Source organism: Silurus aristotelis, assembly GCF_946808225.1.
Source record: "Silurus aristotelis genome assembly, chromosome: 2".
NCBI lineage: Eukaryota > Metazoa > Chordata > Actinopteri > Siluriformes > Siluridae > Silurus > Silurus aristotelis.
This window is the reverse complement of record NC_139575.1, coordinates 33,220,402-33,239,337: the sequence shown is the minus strand read 5'-3', so window position 1 is coordinate 33,239,337 and position 18,936 is coordinate 33,220,402. Positions and strand designations below refer to the sequence as shown.

General features: G+C 39.7%; 2 protein-coding genes across 2 annotated transcripts in view; both read left to right on the top strand.

Annotated features, from left to right (window-relative positions):
* Window positions 1-1,207: 1,207 nt before the first annotated feature.
* Window positions 1,208-12,286, top strand: LOC310715774 (importin subunit alpha-1-like). The gene is made up of 11 exons (XM_083522461.1): window positions 1,208-1,343; window positions 1,656-1,724; window positions 1,804-1,935; window positions 3,877-3,965; window positions 4,273-4,541; window positions 4,614-4,708; window positions 5,499-5,762; window positions 8,812-9,045; window positions 10,320-10,502; window positions 10,995-11,144; window positions 11,679-12,286. Exons 1-11 carry the CDS (start codon window positions 1,341-1,343, stop codon window positions 11,766-11,768), a joined length of 1,578 nt encoding a protein of 525 aa, XP_083378587.1. The 5' UTR covers window positions 1,208-1,340; the 3' UTR covers window positions 11,769-12,286.
* Window positions 12,287-12,529: 243 nt separating this feature from the next.
* Window positions 12,530-18,936, top strand: part of LOC310715718 (E3 ubiquitin-protein ligase SMURF2-like) — a 63,424-nt gene continuing 57,017 nt past the window's right edge. Inside the window, exon 1 of the mRNA XM_083522378.1 lies at window positions 12,530-13,061. Coding sequence (XP_083378504.1) covers window positions 13,010-13,061 — 52 coding nt within the window. The 5' untranslated portion in view covers window positions 12,530-13,009. The remainder of the gene's footprint in view (window positions 13,062-18,936) is intronic.

Here is an 18,936-nt window from a genome sequence, read left to right as displayed (position 1 = left end):
TGACGACAAAATATGCTTGTAAATGTTTTCAAGTGATTGTGGTGTTTTAAATTACGTAAATCATCAGGACACCGAAATAAACTTTTGACATGTTTCCGCACGGACGGTTTTAATTGCCGGATGACGGTTTTGTGCGGATTTGAGACTTTGGGCATCAGTAAAACAAATGTTTGGAGATCTAAAATTTTGTTTTGGTAGAGTTTGCTATATTTTTTTTTTTTTTTATGTCTGAGTAAATAAAGGACATTGTGAATAAATGTGTTGCTTTGAAGGTTTTAATTTTGCCTCTTTTTAATATTTGTTTTATAATTTTTAAATGGTCAAACAGAAATGCATACTGCATTAATCACATGTTAATAAAATTTGTGAAGTTAAAATGGATTTGCATTAAAATGTTATTAACGTGGTTAACTTCGACAGCCCTAATATATAATAATAACAATAATTGTTATTATTGTTATTATTATTTGCACACCACTTATTTGCACTAAGCTGGTCTCCACTCACTACCTCATTTCTGCATTTTGTACATTTGTACAGACATTAATAGTCTATACAAAATCAAAGTAGACTATAATATACTACTTGTTCTCAGCACGATGACAATACAGAGGCATTCAATCTAAAAAAGAAATAAAGCACAGTTAATTTTAATTTAAATGTAATGGGATATAAAGAGTCTCCAGGTGCCTGGTTTTCTCTGCATCTGGGAGATTAAGACGTTATTAAACATTATTTCTAGAGGTAGTTGGTCGTCCTCAGATTTTCGTGGTGCTTTTTTTCATCTTGAAGCTCAAAACATTGTGCTGCTCCCGACCCAGATGGGACTCGAACCCACAATCCCCAGCTCCGGAGGCTGATGCCTTATCCATTAGGCCACTGGGTCATCACACTTCCCAATGCGGAAACAAAGCCTTTTAAACAATACGCATACCAAACATTTCTTTATGAAACTTTGGGATTTTTTTTTACTGCAACTAAACACAAATGGTGTGTTTATATTTCTTAAAAAAAAAAACACAAAAAAACGAAGAACATTCATCCATCCAGCCACTGTTTCGATTTCACTTTTACCGACATAGTTTTAAATTACGCAAACTCTCGCGACAACACGCTGTTCCCACGCCATTGTGAGTTTTTTTTTTTTGCATTTTAAATCAGCCAATAGGCGTTTTCCATATTGCAGCTTGTCCAATCAGATGTATGTGTCGTCTTGTGTGTTTCCGCCTGCCTATGACGTTGATTTCAGCCAGAGTACGGAAATCAGGCAGGCGCGAGAAAAGCCGCTGTCCGGGGAAAATCGCTATTTATTTATATTTTTTTATTACAATACATCTTAAATGGTACGACAACCAACAGAAAGTGTGTAGCAACAATTTGATTTGTAGCTGTAGCGGTTTCATGGGGTTCGACCGACTTTTACATGGATTTATTTGTATTTTAATGAGACCACATGGCAGCAGATAGAGACTTAAATATGCCCGGAAATGGGGCTGATGCTCTTCTATTAAAACCAAACCGACTTTAGCTGTAACTGTGTTTCCTTGACTTATCTTAGACTCGACTGTGTGTGTGTGTGTGTGTGTGTGTGTGTGTGTGTGTATTCTGGGCTTCAGTCTCGTTACAGTGTTATAACCGTCTTGTTTGTTGTACAGGAGAAAATGTCTGCCGGTGAAAACGTGTCCCGATTAAACCAGTTCAAAAATAAAGGGAAAGATGCGAACGTAAGTGAAAGCGAAGTGTTAGAGACGATGTTCATATTCGAGCTGAATCCTGACACGGTTTCTTCTTGACACTCCCCAGGAGTTGAGGAGGAGGAGGCTGGAAGTCAGTGTGGAACTCCGAAAAGCGAAGAAGGACGAGCAGATATTAAAACGGAGAAATGTGAGCTGTCTGCCGGATTCCCAGGAGCACGATCCAAACCACAACTCACAGGTAACATCGGGGGTTTAAACAGTCTGGAAAGTACCTAATAAACTCTCAGAAAAACTCACCAGATGACTCCATTAACTTATTTTCATTTGGACTCATCAGTAGTAATCAGTGATTGGTTGTTAAATGCAGGGGTGATCAGTGATTGGTGGTTGGGAAGCAACAGTGATCAGTGATTGGTGGTTAGGAAGCAGTGGTGATCAGTGATTGGTGGATGGGAAGAAGCAGTAATCAGTGATTGGTGGTTGGGAAGAAACGGTGATCAGTGATTGGTGGTTGGGAAGAAACGGTGATTGGTGGTTGCGAAGCAGTGGTGTGATCAGTGATTGGTGGTTGGGAAGAAACGGTGATCATTGTTTGGTGGTTGGGAAGAAACGGTGATCAGTGATTGGTGGTTGCGAAGCAGTGGTGTGATCAGTGATTGGTGGTTGCGAAGCAGTGGTGTGATCAGTGATTGGTGGTTGGAAAGAAACGGTGATCATGGTTTGGTGGTTGGGAAGAAACGGTGATCAGTGATTGGTGGTTGCGAAGCAGTGGTGTGATCAGTGATTGGTGGTTGCGAAGCAGTGGTGTGATCAGTGATTGGTGGTTGCGAAGCAGTGGTGTGATCAGTGATTGGTGGTTGCGAAGCAGTGGTGTGATCAGTGATTGGTGGTTGCGAAGCAGTGGTGTGATCAGTGATTGGTGGTTGCGAAGCAGTGGTGTGATCAGTGATTGGTGGTTGCGAAGCAGTGGTGTGATCAGTGGTTGGTGGTTGCGAAGCAGTGGTGATCGGTGGTTGGGAAGCAGTGGTGATCGGTGGTTGGTGGTTGGGAAGCAGCGGTGGTTGGGAAGCAGCGGTGATCAGTGATTGGTGGATGGGAAGCAGCGGTGATCAGTGATTGGTGGTTGGGAAGCAGCGGTGATCAGTGATTGGTGGTTGGGAAGCAGCGGTGATCAGTGATTGGTGGTTTGGAAGGATCGGTGATCAGTGATTGGTGGTTGCGAAGCAGCGGTGATCAGTGATTGGTGGTTGGGAAGCAGCGGTGATCAGTGATTGGTGGTTGGGAAGCAGCGGTGTGATCAGTGATTGGTGGTTGCGAAGCAGCGGTGTGATCAGTGATTGGTGGTTGCGAAGCAGCGGTGTGATCAGTGATTGGTGGTTGGGAAGCAGTGGTGTGATCAGTGATTGGGAAGCAGCGGTCGTTGGAAAACAGTGGTGATCAGTGGTTGGTGGATGGGAAGCAGCGTGATCAGTGATTGGTGGATGGGAAGCAGCGGTGATCAGTGATTGGTGGATGGGAAGCAGCGGTGATCAGTGATTGGTGGTTGGGAAGCAGCGGTGATCAGTGATTGGTGGTTGGGAAGCAGCGGTGATCAGTGATTGGTGGTTGGGAAGCAGTGGTCTGACCAGTGATTGGTGGTTCGGAAGCAGTGGTGTGATCAGTGATTGGTGGTTCGGAAGCAGTGGTGTGATCAGTGATTGGTTGATTTTGGAAACTACAGGTGATCACTTTTTTTTAAAAGGGGGAATATATCAATTATTTAGTGTTAGGAAACATTTGTAATTAAGGATTGGATGCTGGGAAACAAGCTGGTTTAGACAAGTGACTACATAAACTAACTTCCATTTGGGTTTAATTTCCTTAATTGTATTATAGAATGGCTAAAGACATTCACAAGAAATGCATTTTATCAAAATAGAAGAGTCTGCCATGGATTGTAACCTATGACCTTCTGCACTATAACACAAGACTTTACCCACAATCACCATGACGTCACAACTGAACTGGCTCATGAGCCATCATTTTATACAGTTAGGCTAAGTTTCATATTGATCAAAAAGGCAAATAGTTAGTGATTAGTCAGGACGAAAATGGTTAAATAATCATACTTTCATTGCTTGTAAATGCAATAAAATAAAATGCGTGTAAACAATTCCTTAATTTGTTTTTCACTCTGCAGACGTTCCAGCATTGGAGTGTGGAGGAGATCGTCAATGGTGTAAACAGTCAAAGTCTGGATCATCAGTTGCAGGCCACACAGGCAGCGAGGTAACTTTGCTTCTGAAAGCTTTTCATGTCTTCTTTCACACTTGATTTGAGCCACTAAGGTCACTACAGTATTTGGGCCATTTTCTATTAAGCAAGATGTGATGTTTGGTTTGTCAACACAACATATTTTGTTTTGAAACTTCCTCCTGTCCCACATGGTCGCATGCCACGGTGCACAAAAGGCAGCTAGATTTCTGGTTCCTTTTTTTGTGGTTGTCAGTATTCAATGCTACTGTCGCACCTATTAGGTATTTTGCATTGCCAAGTAAACAAATACTATATTCTCTTACTTTTTCCTGTTTAACAGGAAGTTGCTATCTAGAGAAAAACACCCTCCCATTGACTCGATCGTGGAAGCAGGTCTGATAAGTACATTAGTGAGCTTCCTCTGGATCTCCGACTGTCCTCCAATCCAGTTTGAGGCAGCTTGGGCTCTCACCAACATTGCCTCAGGAACCTCTGACCAAACAAGAGCCGTGGTGGAGGCAGGAGCCATTCCAGCCTTCATCAGCCTCATCTCCTCTCCTCACGCTCACATCAGCGAGCAAGCTATCTGGGCCCTTGGCAATATCGCTGGTGAGAAGACATAACAGTAAACATTTCTCAGGCGCGGTCTCTGTTCGAGTCTAACTTTGTTTTCCTTTAAAGGTGACGGCTCGACATACAGGGACAAAGTCATCAAACATGGAGCCATTGAGCCGCTGCTCACACTGCTGTCTGCTCCCAACCTGTCTATGTTTACTGTACGTACAACTGTCGCTCAGGATCTACTATGGGTGTATGTAGATCTACTGGCTAGTGGTAGATCAGGAATGGTTTTAACTTTCTTAGGGTTCCTTTATTCAAATATAGTGAATTGCACTACCAGGGCATGCTTGCTATTGAAAAATTTGCCTCAGTAGTTGTAACTTTTTTAGATATACACCAATCAGGCATAACATTATGGCCATCTGCCTAATATTGTGTTGGTCCTTCTTTTGCTGCCAAAACAGTCGTGACCCGTCGAGCATTAACAGCATTAACTTCTTCAGCACATTAAGCTACATGTGATCATCTGTTTGATCGGACCACACGGACCAGCCTTCACTTCTCATGTGCATCAGTGAGTCTCGGCTGCCCATGACCCTGTCGCCGGTTCACCACTGTTCCTTCCTTGAACCACTTTGTTAGATTCTGTCCACTGCAGACCGGCAACATCCCACAAAAGCTGCAGTTTTGAAGATGCTCTGACCCAGTCGTCAAGCCATCACACTGCCTACTATATACCACCCACTAAAGGGTACCACGATGAAGAGATAATCAGTGTCCCTTGTCAGCGGTCCTAAAGTTATGCCTGATCCGTGTAAATGTATATGATAAGTACATTTTATAGAGCAGCATTGTTGAATTCACAGATCTATTTAGTCAGGATGTCCATGTTTTAAGTGAAACTTAAAAACAAGGTTAGGGTGCATTTTTGTAGTGAACTATCTGACCTATTTTTAATTGCTCAGCTTCTAAATACTAGAACTCCATCTCTATCCCCTGTTGTAGACGAGCTACCTGAGGAACGTGGCGTGGACTCTGTCTAATCTATGCCGGAATAAAAACCCGGCCCCTCCAGTGACTGCCGTGCAACTGATTTTGCCGGCTCTTCTGCGCCTTCTGGAATACAACGACTCCGAGGTGCTGGCCGACACGTGCTGGGCCGTGTCCTACCTCACTGATGGCCCGAACGAGCGGATCGAGGTGGTACTGCAAGCTGGCCTTGTGCCCTGTCTCATACAGCTGCTCGGCTGCTCAGACATTAACATCATGGTGAGAAACTCGAGCCTCTCGCAGTGTAAAACCAGAACGGTTAAATAAAAACTAGTTGAAATGACAGTATAATTTCCTGGAAATTAAATATGTAATCACGTGTGAAAAATAACTGCAAAATGCGTGACACTATAATACAACCACAATTCCAAAAAAAGTTTGAGAGAAAAAGAAATGTAAATCACATAAAACCATATTTTAAAGAAGAAATACGAATTTGAATTTGATGGCTGCAACGGGTCTCAAAAAAGTTGGGACAGGGCCATGTTTTCCACCATAAATCTGGGCCCTCAGGAAGTTTCGGGAGAGGAATGTTGTCCCATACGTGTATGATACGGTTCTGGGTGTCCTTTGTTTGTTTTAAAACCCTCAAATGTTTTTTTTTTTTAAATAGCGAAAGGTCTAGACAGCTGCCAGGCCAGTTCAGCACCCAGACTTTTCTACTATGATAACAGTCTATGGTTATAAATGCAGTATGCAGTTCGCATTGTCTTGCTCAAACATGCAATGCATGGAAGCATTAGTTGCTTTAAAACCTGTATATACACCATTCAGCAATGATGGAGCCTTTCCAAATATGCAAGCTGCCCATTCTAACACATTTACTTTTTCCAGACTTTTTTGAGACCCGTTGCAGCCATCAAATTCAAAATGACCTTATTTTTTCCTCAAATGCTACATTTACTCAATTTAAACATTAGATATGTTTTCAATCTTCAAGTGTGAATAAAATATGGGTTTATAAGATTTGCAAATCATCAACTTTTTTTGGAATTGGGTATAATTCAGTTGACTGGTAGGTTTGAAGGTTTGCCAAGTAAAGCAACAAAATCAAGAGAAATATTTAGAATTTAGAGTAGATTATATATTGAGCCTGATGAAGAAACACAAGAAAAGCTCGTTCAGAGTTTTGCTGTATGCAACTAGTTTTTATTATCTTTTATCTTATTGTATGTCATGTGAGGAAAATAATGATTACTTACATTCTTGATGTGCTTTTGGCCTTTAATGCCAAGGCCTACGTGTCTTCATTCCAGGAGCAGGATGAAGGTTGTAGATGATAAACAAAAATCGCAGTCTAAAGCTGAGAACCAGTGTAATATTACTATAAGTTTAATTGTTCAATTTGTATGTGTTCACTGGGGTTGCAAAGGGGCGGAAAATATCCGGTGAATTTCTGGGAATTAATTTGATATTTTGGAAAATTTATATAAACTATTATATATAAATATTAATTGGTTTGGTCAAAAGCTGACATGCATGCAAACTAATACAAAAATGACTTTTTTTGCTTTGATTTTATTGTTAGTATAATTTTGTTGCACAACAGCTTACAAACAGCACAAGGAAGTTTTAACTATAAATCTATGTAATTTACGCGAATACTCGTCAAGATGGACATTTTTGGACATTATTTTGTGTGCAGGATTCAGGAAACATACAGCTGTAACATAACATCTGGAAAGTATTTATTTGGAAAGTATTCACAGCGCTTCTCTTTTTTCACATTTTGTTATGTTACAGTCTTATTCCAAAATGAATTACATTTATTATTTTCCCTCTAAATTATACGAACAATACCCCCATAATGACGATGTGAACGGAGTTTGTTTGAAATCTTTGCAAATTTATAAAAATAAAAATCACAAGTGTCTTCAATACTTTGTTGAAGCTCCTTTTGCACCACTTACAGCCTTAAGTCTTTTTGAGTTTAATCCTACAAGCTATACACCTATTTTTGGGTAGTTTCTCCCATTCTTCTTTACAGAACCTCTCAGGCTCCATTAGGTAGGATGGGACGCGTCAGGGCACAGCAATTTTCAGATCTCTCTAGAGATGTTCATTCGGGTTCCAGTCTCTGGCTGGGCCACTCCAGGACATTCACAGAGTCGTCCTGTAGCCACGCCTTTGTTATCTTGACTGTGTGCTCAGGGTTGTTGTCTTGTTCGAGGTCAAACCATCATGCCAATCTGAGGTCCAGGGCGCTCTGGAACACGTTTTCATCAAGGATGTGTCTGTACATTGCTGCATTCATCTTTCCCTCGTTTCTGATTAGTCTCCCAGTTCCTGCTGCTGAAAAACATCCCCACAGCATGACACTGCCACCAACATGCTTCACTGTATGAATGATATTGGCCAGATGATGAGCGGTGCCTGGTTTTCTCCAGACATGACACTTGGCATTCAGGCCAAATAGTTCAATCTTTGTGTTTTATGGTCTGAGAGTCTTCAAGGTACCTTTTGGCAATCTCCAGGTGGGCTGTCATGTGCCTTTTACTGAGGAGTGGCTTCAGACTGGTCACTCTACCAAGCAAACCTGATTGATGGAGTGCTGCAGAGATGGATGTTCTTCTGGAAGGTTCTTCTCTCTCCACAGAGAAATGCTGGAACTTTTTCAGAGTGACCATCAGAAATATTTCTGGTCCTTTCCCCAAATCTGTGCCTCAATACAATCCTGTCTCGGAGGTCTACAATCAATTCCTTGGACTTTGTGGCTCAGTTTGTGCTCCGACATGCACTGTTAACTGTGGGACCTCATATAGACAGGTGTATGTCTTTCCAAATCATCTTCCATCAATTGAATTTACCACAGGAGGACTCCAAGTTGTAGAAGCATCTCAAGGATGATCAGCAAAAACAGGATACATTCAATGTCCTGGTCAAGGCTGTGAATACCTGTAATTTTTTTTACATTTGCAAAGATTTTGAACTTTCACATTGTCATTATAGGGAATTGATTGTAGAATTTTAGGTAAAATAATGTATTTAATCCATTTTGGTATAAAACTATAAGTAAGTGTGCTGTGTGCATGTCATTGATGAATGAGTAAAAGAGGAATTCAACTGAAATTTCATTAAATCTGCTGGTTTTAACGAAGATTATCCTGTAAGACTAGATTTAAGTTCTCTGTTAAAGGCTACCCTGCAATTTTGTTTATTCCCATTAATTCCCGTTGATTCCCATGTCAAGTTTGCAACCCTGGTGTTCACCTACCGTGTACCTCCAATATAATTCATAATGCCAGGGCTCTGCCGGTTAATTTTACAGACTCCATCGCTGCGTGCCGTGGGGAACATCGTTACCGGAACGGACGAACAGACTCAGAAAGTTCTGAACTCCGGAGCACTGGCTCTGTTTCCCACTCTTCTACGCCACCCAAAAAACAACATTCAGAAGGAGGCGACGTGGACACTGTCCAACATCACAGCCGGGAAAGACTCACAAATCCAAGAAGTGGTTGATGCAGGTTTGGTGCCCCTGCTGGTGGAGGTTCTGCAGCAGGTGAGACACATTTACTGAAGAATATTAGCTTCCTTTACTCGCCTAAATGCTTAGGAACATCGGGACCCCAGACATGTCTCAGATCAGTGGTGTAACGGTACACAAAATTCACGGTTCAGTACGTACCTCGGATTTTAAGTCAAGGTTCGGATTAATTTCGGTACCGTTAGGGGGAAGAAATGCAAAATGTAAAAAAAAAATCTTGTTTTATTATTAACGCAGTTTATTATTATTATTATTATTATTATTATTATTATTATTATTATTATTATTATTATTATTATTAATATTTGTGAACAATTTTTAAAACAATTTTAAATAAAGAGCCTGTTTGGTTAAATAGTATATACAAATATTTTTATAATATTTTATATAAAAAAATTAATAAATCAAATTTTTTATTATATTGATTAAATTGAGTAATTGTTTAAATTGGCACAAATTCAAATAAATCGAAAATTAAATAGTTTACAGTTTTTAGACCCGATTTAGGTACTACAGGTGTGTGTGTGTGTGTGTGTGTGTGTGTGTGTGTGTGTGTGTGTGTGTGTGTGTGTGTGTGTGTGTTTTACATTTTTGTATGCATAGCCACGTGTGTGTTTGTTTTTATTCACGTCTCCACCTCTGTCTCATCGTTGGTCCTCGTGATCACGTGTCGCCTCATTCGCAGCTTTTTCCACTTCCACGTTTAATTCATGTTTTCATATCTAATTTCTTTTGTTTCTGCTTCACAACTGCCAAGTATTTCACATCTCGTTTTGGTTCCTTGTATTTGTTATTCTCAGAGCCCAGTGCACATTGTTTTTGCCGCACCTTTACATTTATGCCCTAGGAATATGCTGGATTTGGATTTTGGGATATTCATATTAAATAAACTATTCTTTTTTTTTTTTTTTTTTTACTGCATCCACCTGGCCGAGCTTTACGTAACATCCTTGAAAGTTTTCTTGATGCTTTTTTTAAATTATTGAATACAAAAAAAAATGTTGTGACATGTGCACAGGTTCCGTTACTGCTTATGTTCTAGCAACAATAAACAGTCATACATGAGTTTCTCCATTTATTCGAGCTCTATTGATGCTAATAAGAAAAAAAAATGCAACACGTCGAACTGGAAAGCCCGACCTCCTCCGTGACTCATTTACTGGAAGCTTACCATTTATTAAATACAAACATCAAACAAACACTGACTCCTTTTATAGGCATTAAAATAAAGGTCAGTTTTTCCTATCAAAAATCAGTTTTAAAGTTTGAGCATGTTCATTTTCTCACAGGGAGACTATAAGACTCAGAAAGAGGCTGTGTGGGCCATCACCAACTACACCAGTGGGGGGACGGTGCAGCAGGTGGCGTACTTGGTTCAGTCCGGAGTGCTCGAACCTCTCCTAAACCTCCTGACATCCAAGGACAGCAAGACCATCATAGTCATCCTGGATGCCATCTCGAATATTTTCACGGTAAATATGACGCCATGTTCAGCAGAATAAAACTGACTACACAGCACATGGATACAGCGGCTCAATTCTACGCTGCCGAAAATGAAAATGATTTGAAATAGTGTCAGAACAATAATGGCATTTCTTTCGAGTCACAATCACTGGTCTGAATACTAATGATGCCACAGAGAGCAAATTAAGTGAGAAACACGTTTTCTCTACCGTCAATCAAAGCGACACCAGGCAACCATGAGTATCTGTAGACCTGTAAACCTAAACCCCCCAAAAAAAGAAATTTATTCAAATCTCAAATTGAAATCATTTTGTTACAGTACCGTTTAATCTGACATTTGTAAATTGTGTAGGTCTCTGGTATCAGTGAGCAAATGTAGATAAATGATTTGTTTTGGGGCATGTGCACGGGAAATGAAGTATTCATCAGAGAAAAAGTTTGTACACAGATTATGCTCTCTAGGGCCTGTTAGTAACCGATTCTCCCGTGCTGACACTCAGGTTGCAGAGAAAATGGGCGAGAAAGAAAAGATGTGTCTGATGATCGAGGAGTGCGGAGGACTGGACCGGATCGAAGCACTCCAGACCCATGAGAACGAAATGATCTACAAAGCTGCACTCAAACTCATCGAGAAATACTTCTCAGGCGAAGTAAGTAATCGTTTTTTTCTAATTTCCAGAACTATCTATATGCACAATATGGACAAAAGTATTGGGACACCTGACTTTCCCAGTTAACTTTTCCCTGCACTTGAACTAGGAGAGACAAATCTGTATCAGCATGACCAAGCCGCTATGCACAATGTTTATGGTTTACATGGGTTGAGTGGAAGATCTCCTGCTATAGAGCTCTGCGCTCAACTCTGTTAAACACCTTTGGTATGAATTGGAATGCTGACTGCACCCCAGACCTTCTCATCAGTACCTGACATTACTAACATCCTTGTGGTGGAATGAGCACAACATCTTTCCAGAAGAGTGGAGAGATGATTAGGTGTCCATAAACTTTTGTCCATACAGTGTTCACAAGTGTATACAGTGGCTTTTTATTTATATATATATATATATATACACACACACACAAATATTGTGGCCATGTGACAAATAATTGGCTGTCATTGGTCAATGATTATGGTCCTGCTGTAATGGGTTAATTAATAACGTGATTGTGATTATTTTTATCAGGAAGAAGAGGATGAATCCATCGTTCCTGAAGCAACCAATGATGGCTATGCCTTCCAGATTACTGATAACCAAAGCACTTTTAATTTCTAAAACACTCCTTCACCACCCACTACTCCATTCCACTTTTTTAAAAATAAATGTATACTTGGTTTTTATTATTTTTTTTATTAGTTATGTATATAAAGGCTCTTTTTAGTTTTTTCACTAAGCCTTGTAAATAAATTTTTAACATATAAGACTGCTCTGTGTTTCACTTTATGTAACAGCAAGAATTTAACTTTTGAATCAAATGCTGTTATCCCAGGAGTCACTTTCGAGTGTTCAGGCGAGTTCCTTAAACTCTTGCTGGTTTGACTTTCACTGGGGATTGGAAGCTCAGTGTGTTAAGGCTCTGGGTTACTGATCGCAAGGTCTGTGGGTTCAAACTCTGGTATCGCCAAGCTACCACTCTTGGGCCCTTGAGCAAGGCCTTTAACCTTCTGTGCTCCATGGGCGCCGCATCACGGCTGACCGTTCGCTCTGACCCCGGCTTCCGAGCAAGCTGAGATATGCAAAGAAAGAATTTCACTGTGCTGTATTGTATGTGACAAATAAAGGCTATTCTATTATCCTGTCCATGTTCATCACTCATAATGAAATCTTCATACACAAAACTCATATTATAACTTTGTTTAGAAAATATATATTTAAAATAAGCAGGAGCATGGTATAGCTTTATTTTTTATTAACAAAATTTTTTTATAACAAGTAGCTGTTGTTACTAATTCTGTCCACGGGTTGTCGCTGTTTGCTCCATTTTTGTCGACAGAAACGGAGTGTAGTCAAAATGTCTCCGCACTTCCTACACGCGCGCACTCGCCTCAGCGCGCGACCGAATAGGGCTCGACTAGGGGCTCGGTGTCACGCGTAGTGCACTACACGTCTATTTGGAATCGAGCCTCTCGTTAAATAGATTTCTTGGCTGCTCACAACTTCCACTCCTACCGAAAATAAACTGGTTTGTCCAAGAAACTGCGGTGATTTCCCCATGGAGCGGGATTAAATAACACTTCCACAAGGTTTAGGTTTTCTTTCTGGACTTATTCGAGACGTTTTGGTTCTTCTTTTTTCTTTTTAACTTGCAGGAAAGTTGGAAGTGAAGGTTCAGTGCTTGCTTGTGTTTCCACCCGGAGGTTGTAATTCTGCGTCCTCGGCGCGTTCACTCGCATTGACTGGAGTGTGAACGCTGGGGAAAAAACGAGTTTGTTTAGGAAGATTTCTTTGTAGTCAGATAAACAATTTAGTATAAAAATTAAAGCTAGAAATAAACGTCAAGCTGGAATATAAAGGGAATGTCTAATCAAGGGGCGAGGAGAAATGGTCCAGTGAAACTGCGGCTCACAGGCAAGTTCATTTCCCTACTTTTTCTCTTTATTATATATCATTTATAAATGATAAAATCATATAAATATTATACACAAATGTTAATTAACTTTGAAACCTTCACTGTAGATTTGAAACGGTACAAATTGTATGCATTAAAAAACAAAAGGCATGACCGTGTTGCTAAATAACTAATTTTATTCAGTTTCAATAAATAACACCTTAAAAACAACTTTAACAACTTTTTTGTTTTAATTTCCAACCATCATAATTTCCCCATTTCTTTTACTTTTCAGTAGAGTATTAATTGCATTTGTTCATTCTGAAACCGAGATCAGCATTACATCACTGTTCTCAGCTTAGGTGTTGTTACGGCGTGCCACGTGGTATCCAGGGGGCGTGACCACAGCAGTGGCATTTTTTCTGGGGTGGCTGCTGCCACTCCTGAACACAATCCTGCCACCCTGATAACTTTATTAATAGTCTCGAATGAATCGTAATCAGTGGTGGGCAGGTGGACTCAATTTTTTTTTTTTTTTAAGTATCTGAAAACCCTATAGCAGTATTTTACTTTTTGGAAAACTTTCCTCGATTTGCAGTTTTTATTTCTCATTTACTTCACCATACACGGGCGACATGCAAGCTTTAAAAGGCATGATGTTTTGACGCATGAGTATCCTGGTAGAGTGGACACAAATGTTGCCACAACTGACTTTTCCAGTCTTGTGTGGTTCCTCCACAAAGTGTTGGAGCAAATTTGGAGGCACACGTCTTTGGATGTGTAGCATGAAATTTTGCATTCACTCGAGATAGAAGACCCAAACCTGTTCGAGCAAAGCCAGCTCCATGAAGATATAGTTTACACGGGTTGGAATGTAAGATCTACTGCTATTAGGCGCTGATCTCAACCCTGTTGAACACCATTTCGGATGAATTGGAACATTGAATGCATTGAATAAGGTTTAGGGTTTCTTTCTGGACTTATTGAAGCCCTTTTGGTTATTAATAGACTTGAATTAATAGTGGACAGATGGTCTCCATTACTGCATCCAAGTTAAAAAAGGATTCCCATATCAGTTTTTTTCATTTTGGGGAACCTTCACTGAAATTGCAATTTTTATATCTCCTATACATCACCATACACAAAGCCAGACATTCGTGTGGTTGAATCTCCACGAGCTCACTCTAAAAGCATCTTTACAGAAAAGTGGAATTGAAGTTTCGAAAGCATGCAGTATAACGATCATTTAAAAAGAATTTAGTCTTGTCCTAGACCTACACAATATGGCTGAAAGTTTGGACACCTGACCATCACCCCAGCATGTGGGTCCTTCCTAAACTTTTGCCAGCATAAAGCTGAAAGCACACAATCAAAGTGTGTGTTTTTGCATGCTGTGGTATTAGGATTTTTTTCTTCACTGGACATAAAAGGCTCCAAAAATGTTCCAGCATGAACCAGTGTACAAAGCAAGCTCCATAAAGTCAAGGTTGGAAGGAAGGACTTTGCAGGACTTTGCACTTGACTTCACAAATGCTAATAATTGTTACCCCTCTACTTCAGTTTTCTCCCTAATTTAGATCATTCCTTCTCTCCAGTCTAAAACTTTTTAGAAGGACCTTTTCAACATCATGGGGGCTGCAAAACACCTTTGATACCTAAACACCTAAAGATCAAACCTTTGGCTATATAGTGTAAGAATATATTTGTGATTTTGCCATTGTTTAACTATTCCCCTGTTTTAAACGTTTAGAATAAAGTTTCCGCCTGCTTTGATGATAGCATTCGCTGCAGCGGGGATCATTGGGATCTCACAACTTCTGGGTTCCTGGTGTGATCACCTGAGCTTGAGACTGTCCATTGTGTGGATTTTCTTTACATGTTTTTTTTTTTTGTCTCTTTCGTTTCTCCAAAATCCCCCAAAACATACTGTTGCAGAAAACAAATGGACGAACGTTTGCTCTAAACACGTTCCAGCATGTTACTGTTTCCCAGCAATCTTCAACTTTCATCATTCTGCAAAAGAGCGTGGTTCATTTAATAAAGAAGTATAAATAAATATCCTTTACTTCTCTGTCGTTTTTCCACTCTGTCAACTTCTTTCCTCTTCACCAAAGAATCTTGTTGTAATTACTTTTTTGTTTAGCTCTTTGGCAGTTACTTTTTATCCCAAGTGATTCATGAGAATCCAGTCCAAGACAAGAGTTTTGCATCAAGGCCAAACAGTTACTCGTCTCCGTCCTGGGATTTAAACTCACATTCGTCTGGTCAATTGGCACCGAATGGCCACTAGAGGCATTCAATATTTATCTCTAACGTCTGATGGGTTCATTTGTGGCATGCGTTATGCGAGTCTGTCAGCGACACAGCTTTCTCTAATTCATTGCAACTGAGTTAATGAGAGGAAAGGAAGATAATGCCATAAAACAGCACAGCAGCTGTGAGGTCTTCTTTCACGCCCTTTTCTGTCTGCTTCCTTTGGCACGGATCGATCTCTCGACACAAACACTAATGAATCATTAACCATAAATGTGTGTGAGCCTTTCTGAATCAGCCTGCTGCTAAATTGGGGTTGCCGGAGGCTTCTTTAATAAGAAGGAAAACCACAGGTCAAGTATCAAAGTAGAACAAAATTGAGCCTTTCCTTTTTCCTTTCTAAAAAGGTTTGCCGAGGCATTGTGATTCCACCGGGTTCAGTTTTCTGCTGGTTTTGCTCGATTAATAACAGCAGCACCAGCCATGACTGATTAGAGCAAAGTGTAACAGGAAATGTTCTAGGAAGCCATTTCTGCTGAACGATATTAAACTTTATCTCGCCTTTACTTTATTATTATTCTATCTATAAGGTATTGAATCTGTCTGTTTAGCTGTCTGTGTTTGTCTTCTAAATTTCTTATAAAGATAAAAAAATGTTTTGGTCTCTGTAGCTTTCTAACCACTTGTCTGTCTGTCTGTCTGTCTTGGCTAGGGATTTATTTATTTCCTTGTCTGCCTGTCTGTCTGTCTTGGCTAGAGATTTATTTATTTTCTTGTCTCTGTCTTGCCTAGGGATTTATTTATTTCTTTATCTATCTCTGTCTGTTTGTCTGCCTGCTTGTCTTGCCTATGTTGTTGTTTATCTATCTGTCTGTCTGCATAGCCATGTATTTAGTTGTCAGTTTGTCTGCCTGGCCAGGCATTTATTTAGTTTTTAAATATTTGTATCTAATTATTACCTGTAATGAAGATATATTTGTATTGGTTTGTTTGTCCGTATTTCATGTTAATTATCTAAACATCTATACTGTATCTTATAATATTTCTGTAATCGATTGTTTCTATTGGACAATATCTGTCTATCTGTATGTATGTGTAACTAGTCAAGTCAAGTCAAGTTTATTTCTATAGCGCTTTTCACAACAGACATTGTCTCAAAGCAGCTTTACAGAAATCAACAGTCAAGGTGAATGGTGTGCATTTATCCCTGATGAGCAAACCATGGCGACTGTGGCAAGGAAAAACTCCCTACACATGTAGAAAATAAAGAATTCATCTTTCACTGTAACGGGTTTGAGCCTATGGGAGGAAACTTGTGTTCAATGTAAAACACTGGAACAGGAAAGTTTCTTATGTTCCATTCGTGTGTGAGAGAGAATTAGTGTGTGACTTGGTGTTTGAGCTATTAGTGTACGAGTTGTGTTGAGGCTTGTTGGTACCCAATCAGTAATCAGGCTTGTAAGTAACTTTCTCTCACACTGTGCTACTGAAAAGACTCTCTATGCCAAGTATCAATAGAGTGTGTGTGTGTTGATCAGAGCTTACTGGTGGAGCTGGCAGGCTACACTCTCACTCCTACACATCCACCTTTAGAGTCTGAAGAAAATGTCTCTCATCTTTTACCCCAATATCACAAATTTAGTCCATCTAAATATCTGCTTACAACTGTTCATTGAACTTTTCTGTTCATCATATTTATACACTGGAAATATTAGCAGGTGCTTGGATGTTTTTTTTTGTTTTTTTTTTGTCAGTAACCAATTTGACCCAAGTTATACCTCATAGAGAGGAACTGCATATTATGGCTTCAACTGTAGTGTTTTTTTTTTTCATTGTCTGATTAGCTGATATTTCAGATGACTAGCACAGCATGAAAAAAACCAAAAACAATTTCAAGATAATTTTATATTTTTCTTTGGCAAGGAAAACTTTAAGAGAAAATACACTATATGGACAAAAGCATTGGTACACCTGATTTTGTTTCAGGCATATGTGTTTTTTTCCCCCAAATAGTTACCACAAAGCTAGAGCCATACAATTGGGAATGTCTTGGATACAGTAGCATGAAATGTGCTAAGGGTCATTGTCATGTTTGTAAGTGAAACTTTGTCCGAGTCTGAGGTCCAGAGTGCTTTGGAACAGGTTTTTATTGAGGATATCTCTGTCCTTTGCTCCATTTCGGTAAACCCTGACTAATCTCCCAGTTCCTGCTGCTAAAAACAGCCTCACAGCATGATGCTGCCACCACCATGCTTCACTATTGCGAAGGTGCCTGGTTTTCTCCAGACATAATGTTTAGAATTGAGGACAAACAGTGCAATCTTGGTTTCATCAGAAAGGTTTTAGCAGGTTGTGTCCCTGCGCACAAAGCCGGCTATATAAACATATGGTTTGACATGGAAGATCTTGCATCTCCTGCTGTAGATATCTGACCTCAAACACCTTTGGGATAAATTTGAGGTACTGGCTGCACCCCAGGCCTCCTCACTTCACCAACATCAGTACTAATGGCTTTGTGGATGGATGTGCACAAATCTACAGAATGAAACTCCAAAATCTATTGGAACATCTTCCCAGAAGAGTGGAGGTTATTATAACATCAAATGGGGACTAAATGTGAAATGGGATACACATATGAATCTTATGGTCAGGTGTCCACAATTACATTTTATACATATATGAGTAAAAGACTTTACTAAGAGTAAACTGCCAACTTGAATTGATATTTATTTATAACATATGCTCAACATTTTCCCTTAGTCAGCATTCACACATGTGGGATGACCTTGTTTCACTGACTATAAGGATTTATCTGTGATCAATTCCGAGATACTGTATACTCTGTGATGTAGACCGATCTTATCTTGCTGTCTCAGTGTTCAAAATGTTGTCTTGCTACTGAAAACCAGCGCAGATACATACGTTTTGCGTAAAAGTGCACAAAAATTATCTATTTTTTTTAAATTTTTTTTATAATAATAAAATAAAAGATATCAGATGACGCACCTTGTGCCTGACACCGTATGCACGTGGTGAAGCATGTCGCTCTACATGATCATATTTTGACCTATCGTCTTTTTACTTTACTCGCAGGCAGGGTTTAAGGATCTAAGGTGTGATATTAATTCTGTATCTCGCTCATTCTAAACCAGTGATTCTCAGCTAGCTTCAGATCTCCTTATCATTCTATTCTGCCACGTGTACTTTGGACAGAAGCGGAAAAATCAGTTCTGTGTTCTCAGAAATGAGCTCGATTCCCTGTACTTTTTGTTTCATCATGTTTCTTTGCTACCTTTAGGCAAATTCATTTCCTTAATGAAAGATGAGGCTATTTGCCTGAGAAAGCAGTACTTTGTTCCACTAGCTGCTGTAGGTCTTGTGCTCATTTCCATATTTGCAGCTCATTTCAGACCTCCTCTAATGTAATTTTTAATCAGTGGCAGGTTGGTGACCTACTAGTGTTCATGAATGTGTTTGTGGGGTATCTATCTATCTATCTATCTATCTATCTATCTATCTATCTATCTATCTATCTATCTATCTATCTATCTATCTATCTATCTATCTATCTATCTATCTATCTATCTATCTATCTATCTATCTGTGTGTATCGAATGCAATTTTTTTACATTCTTTTTACAA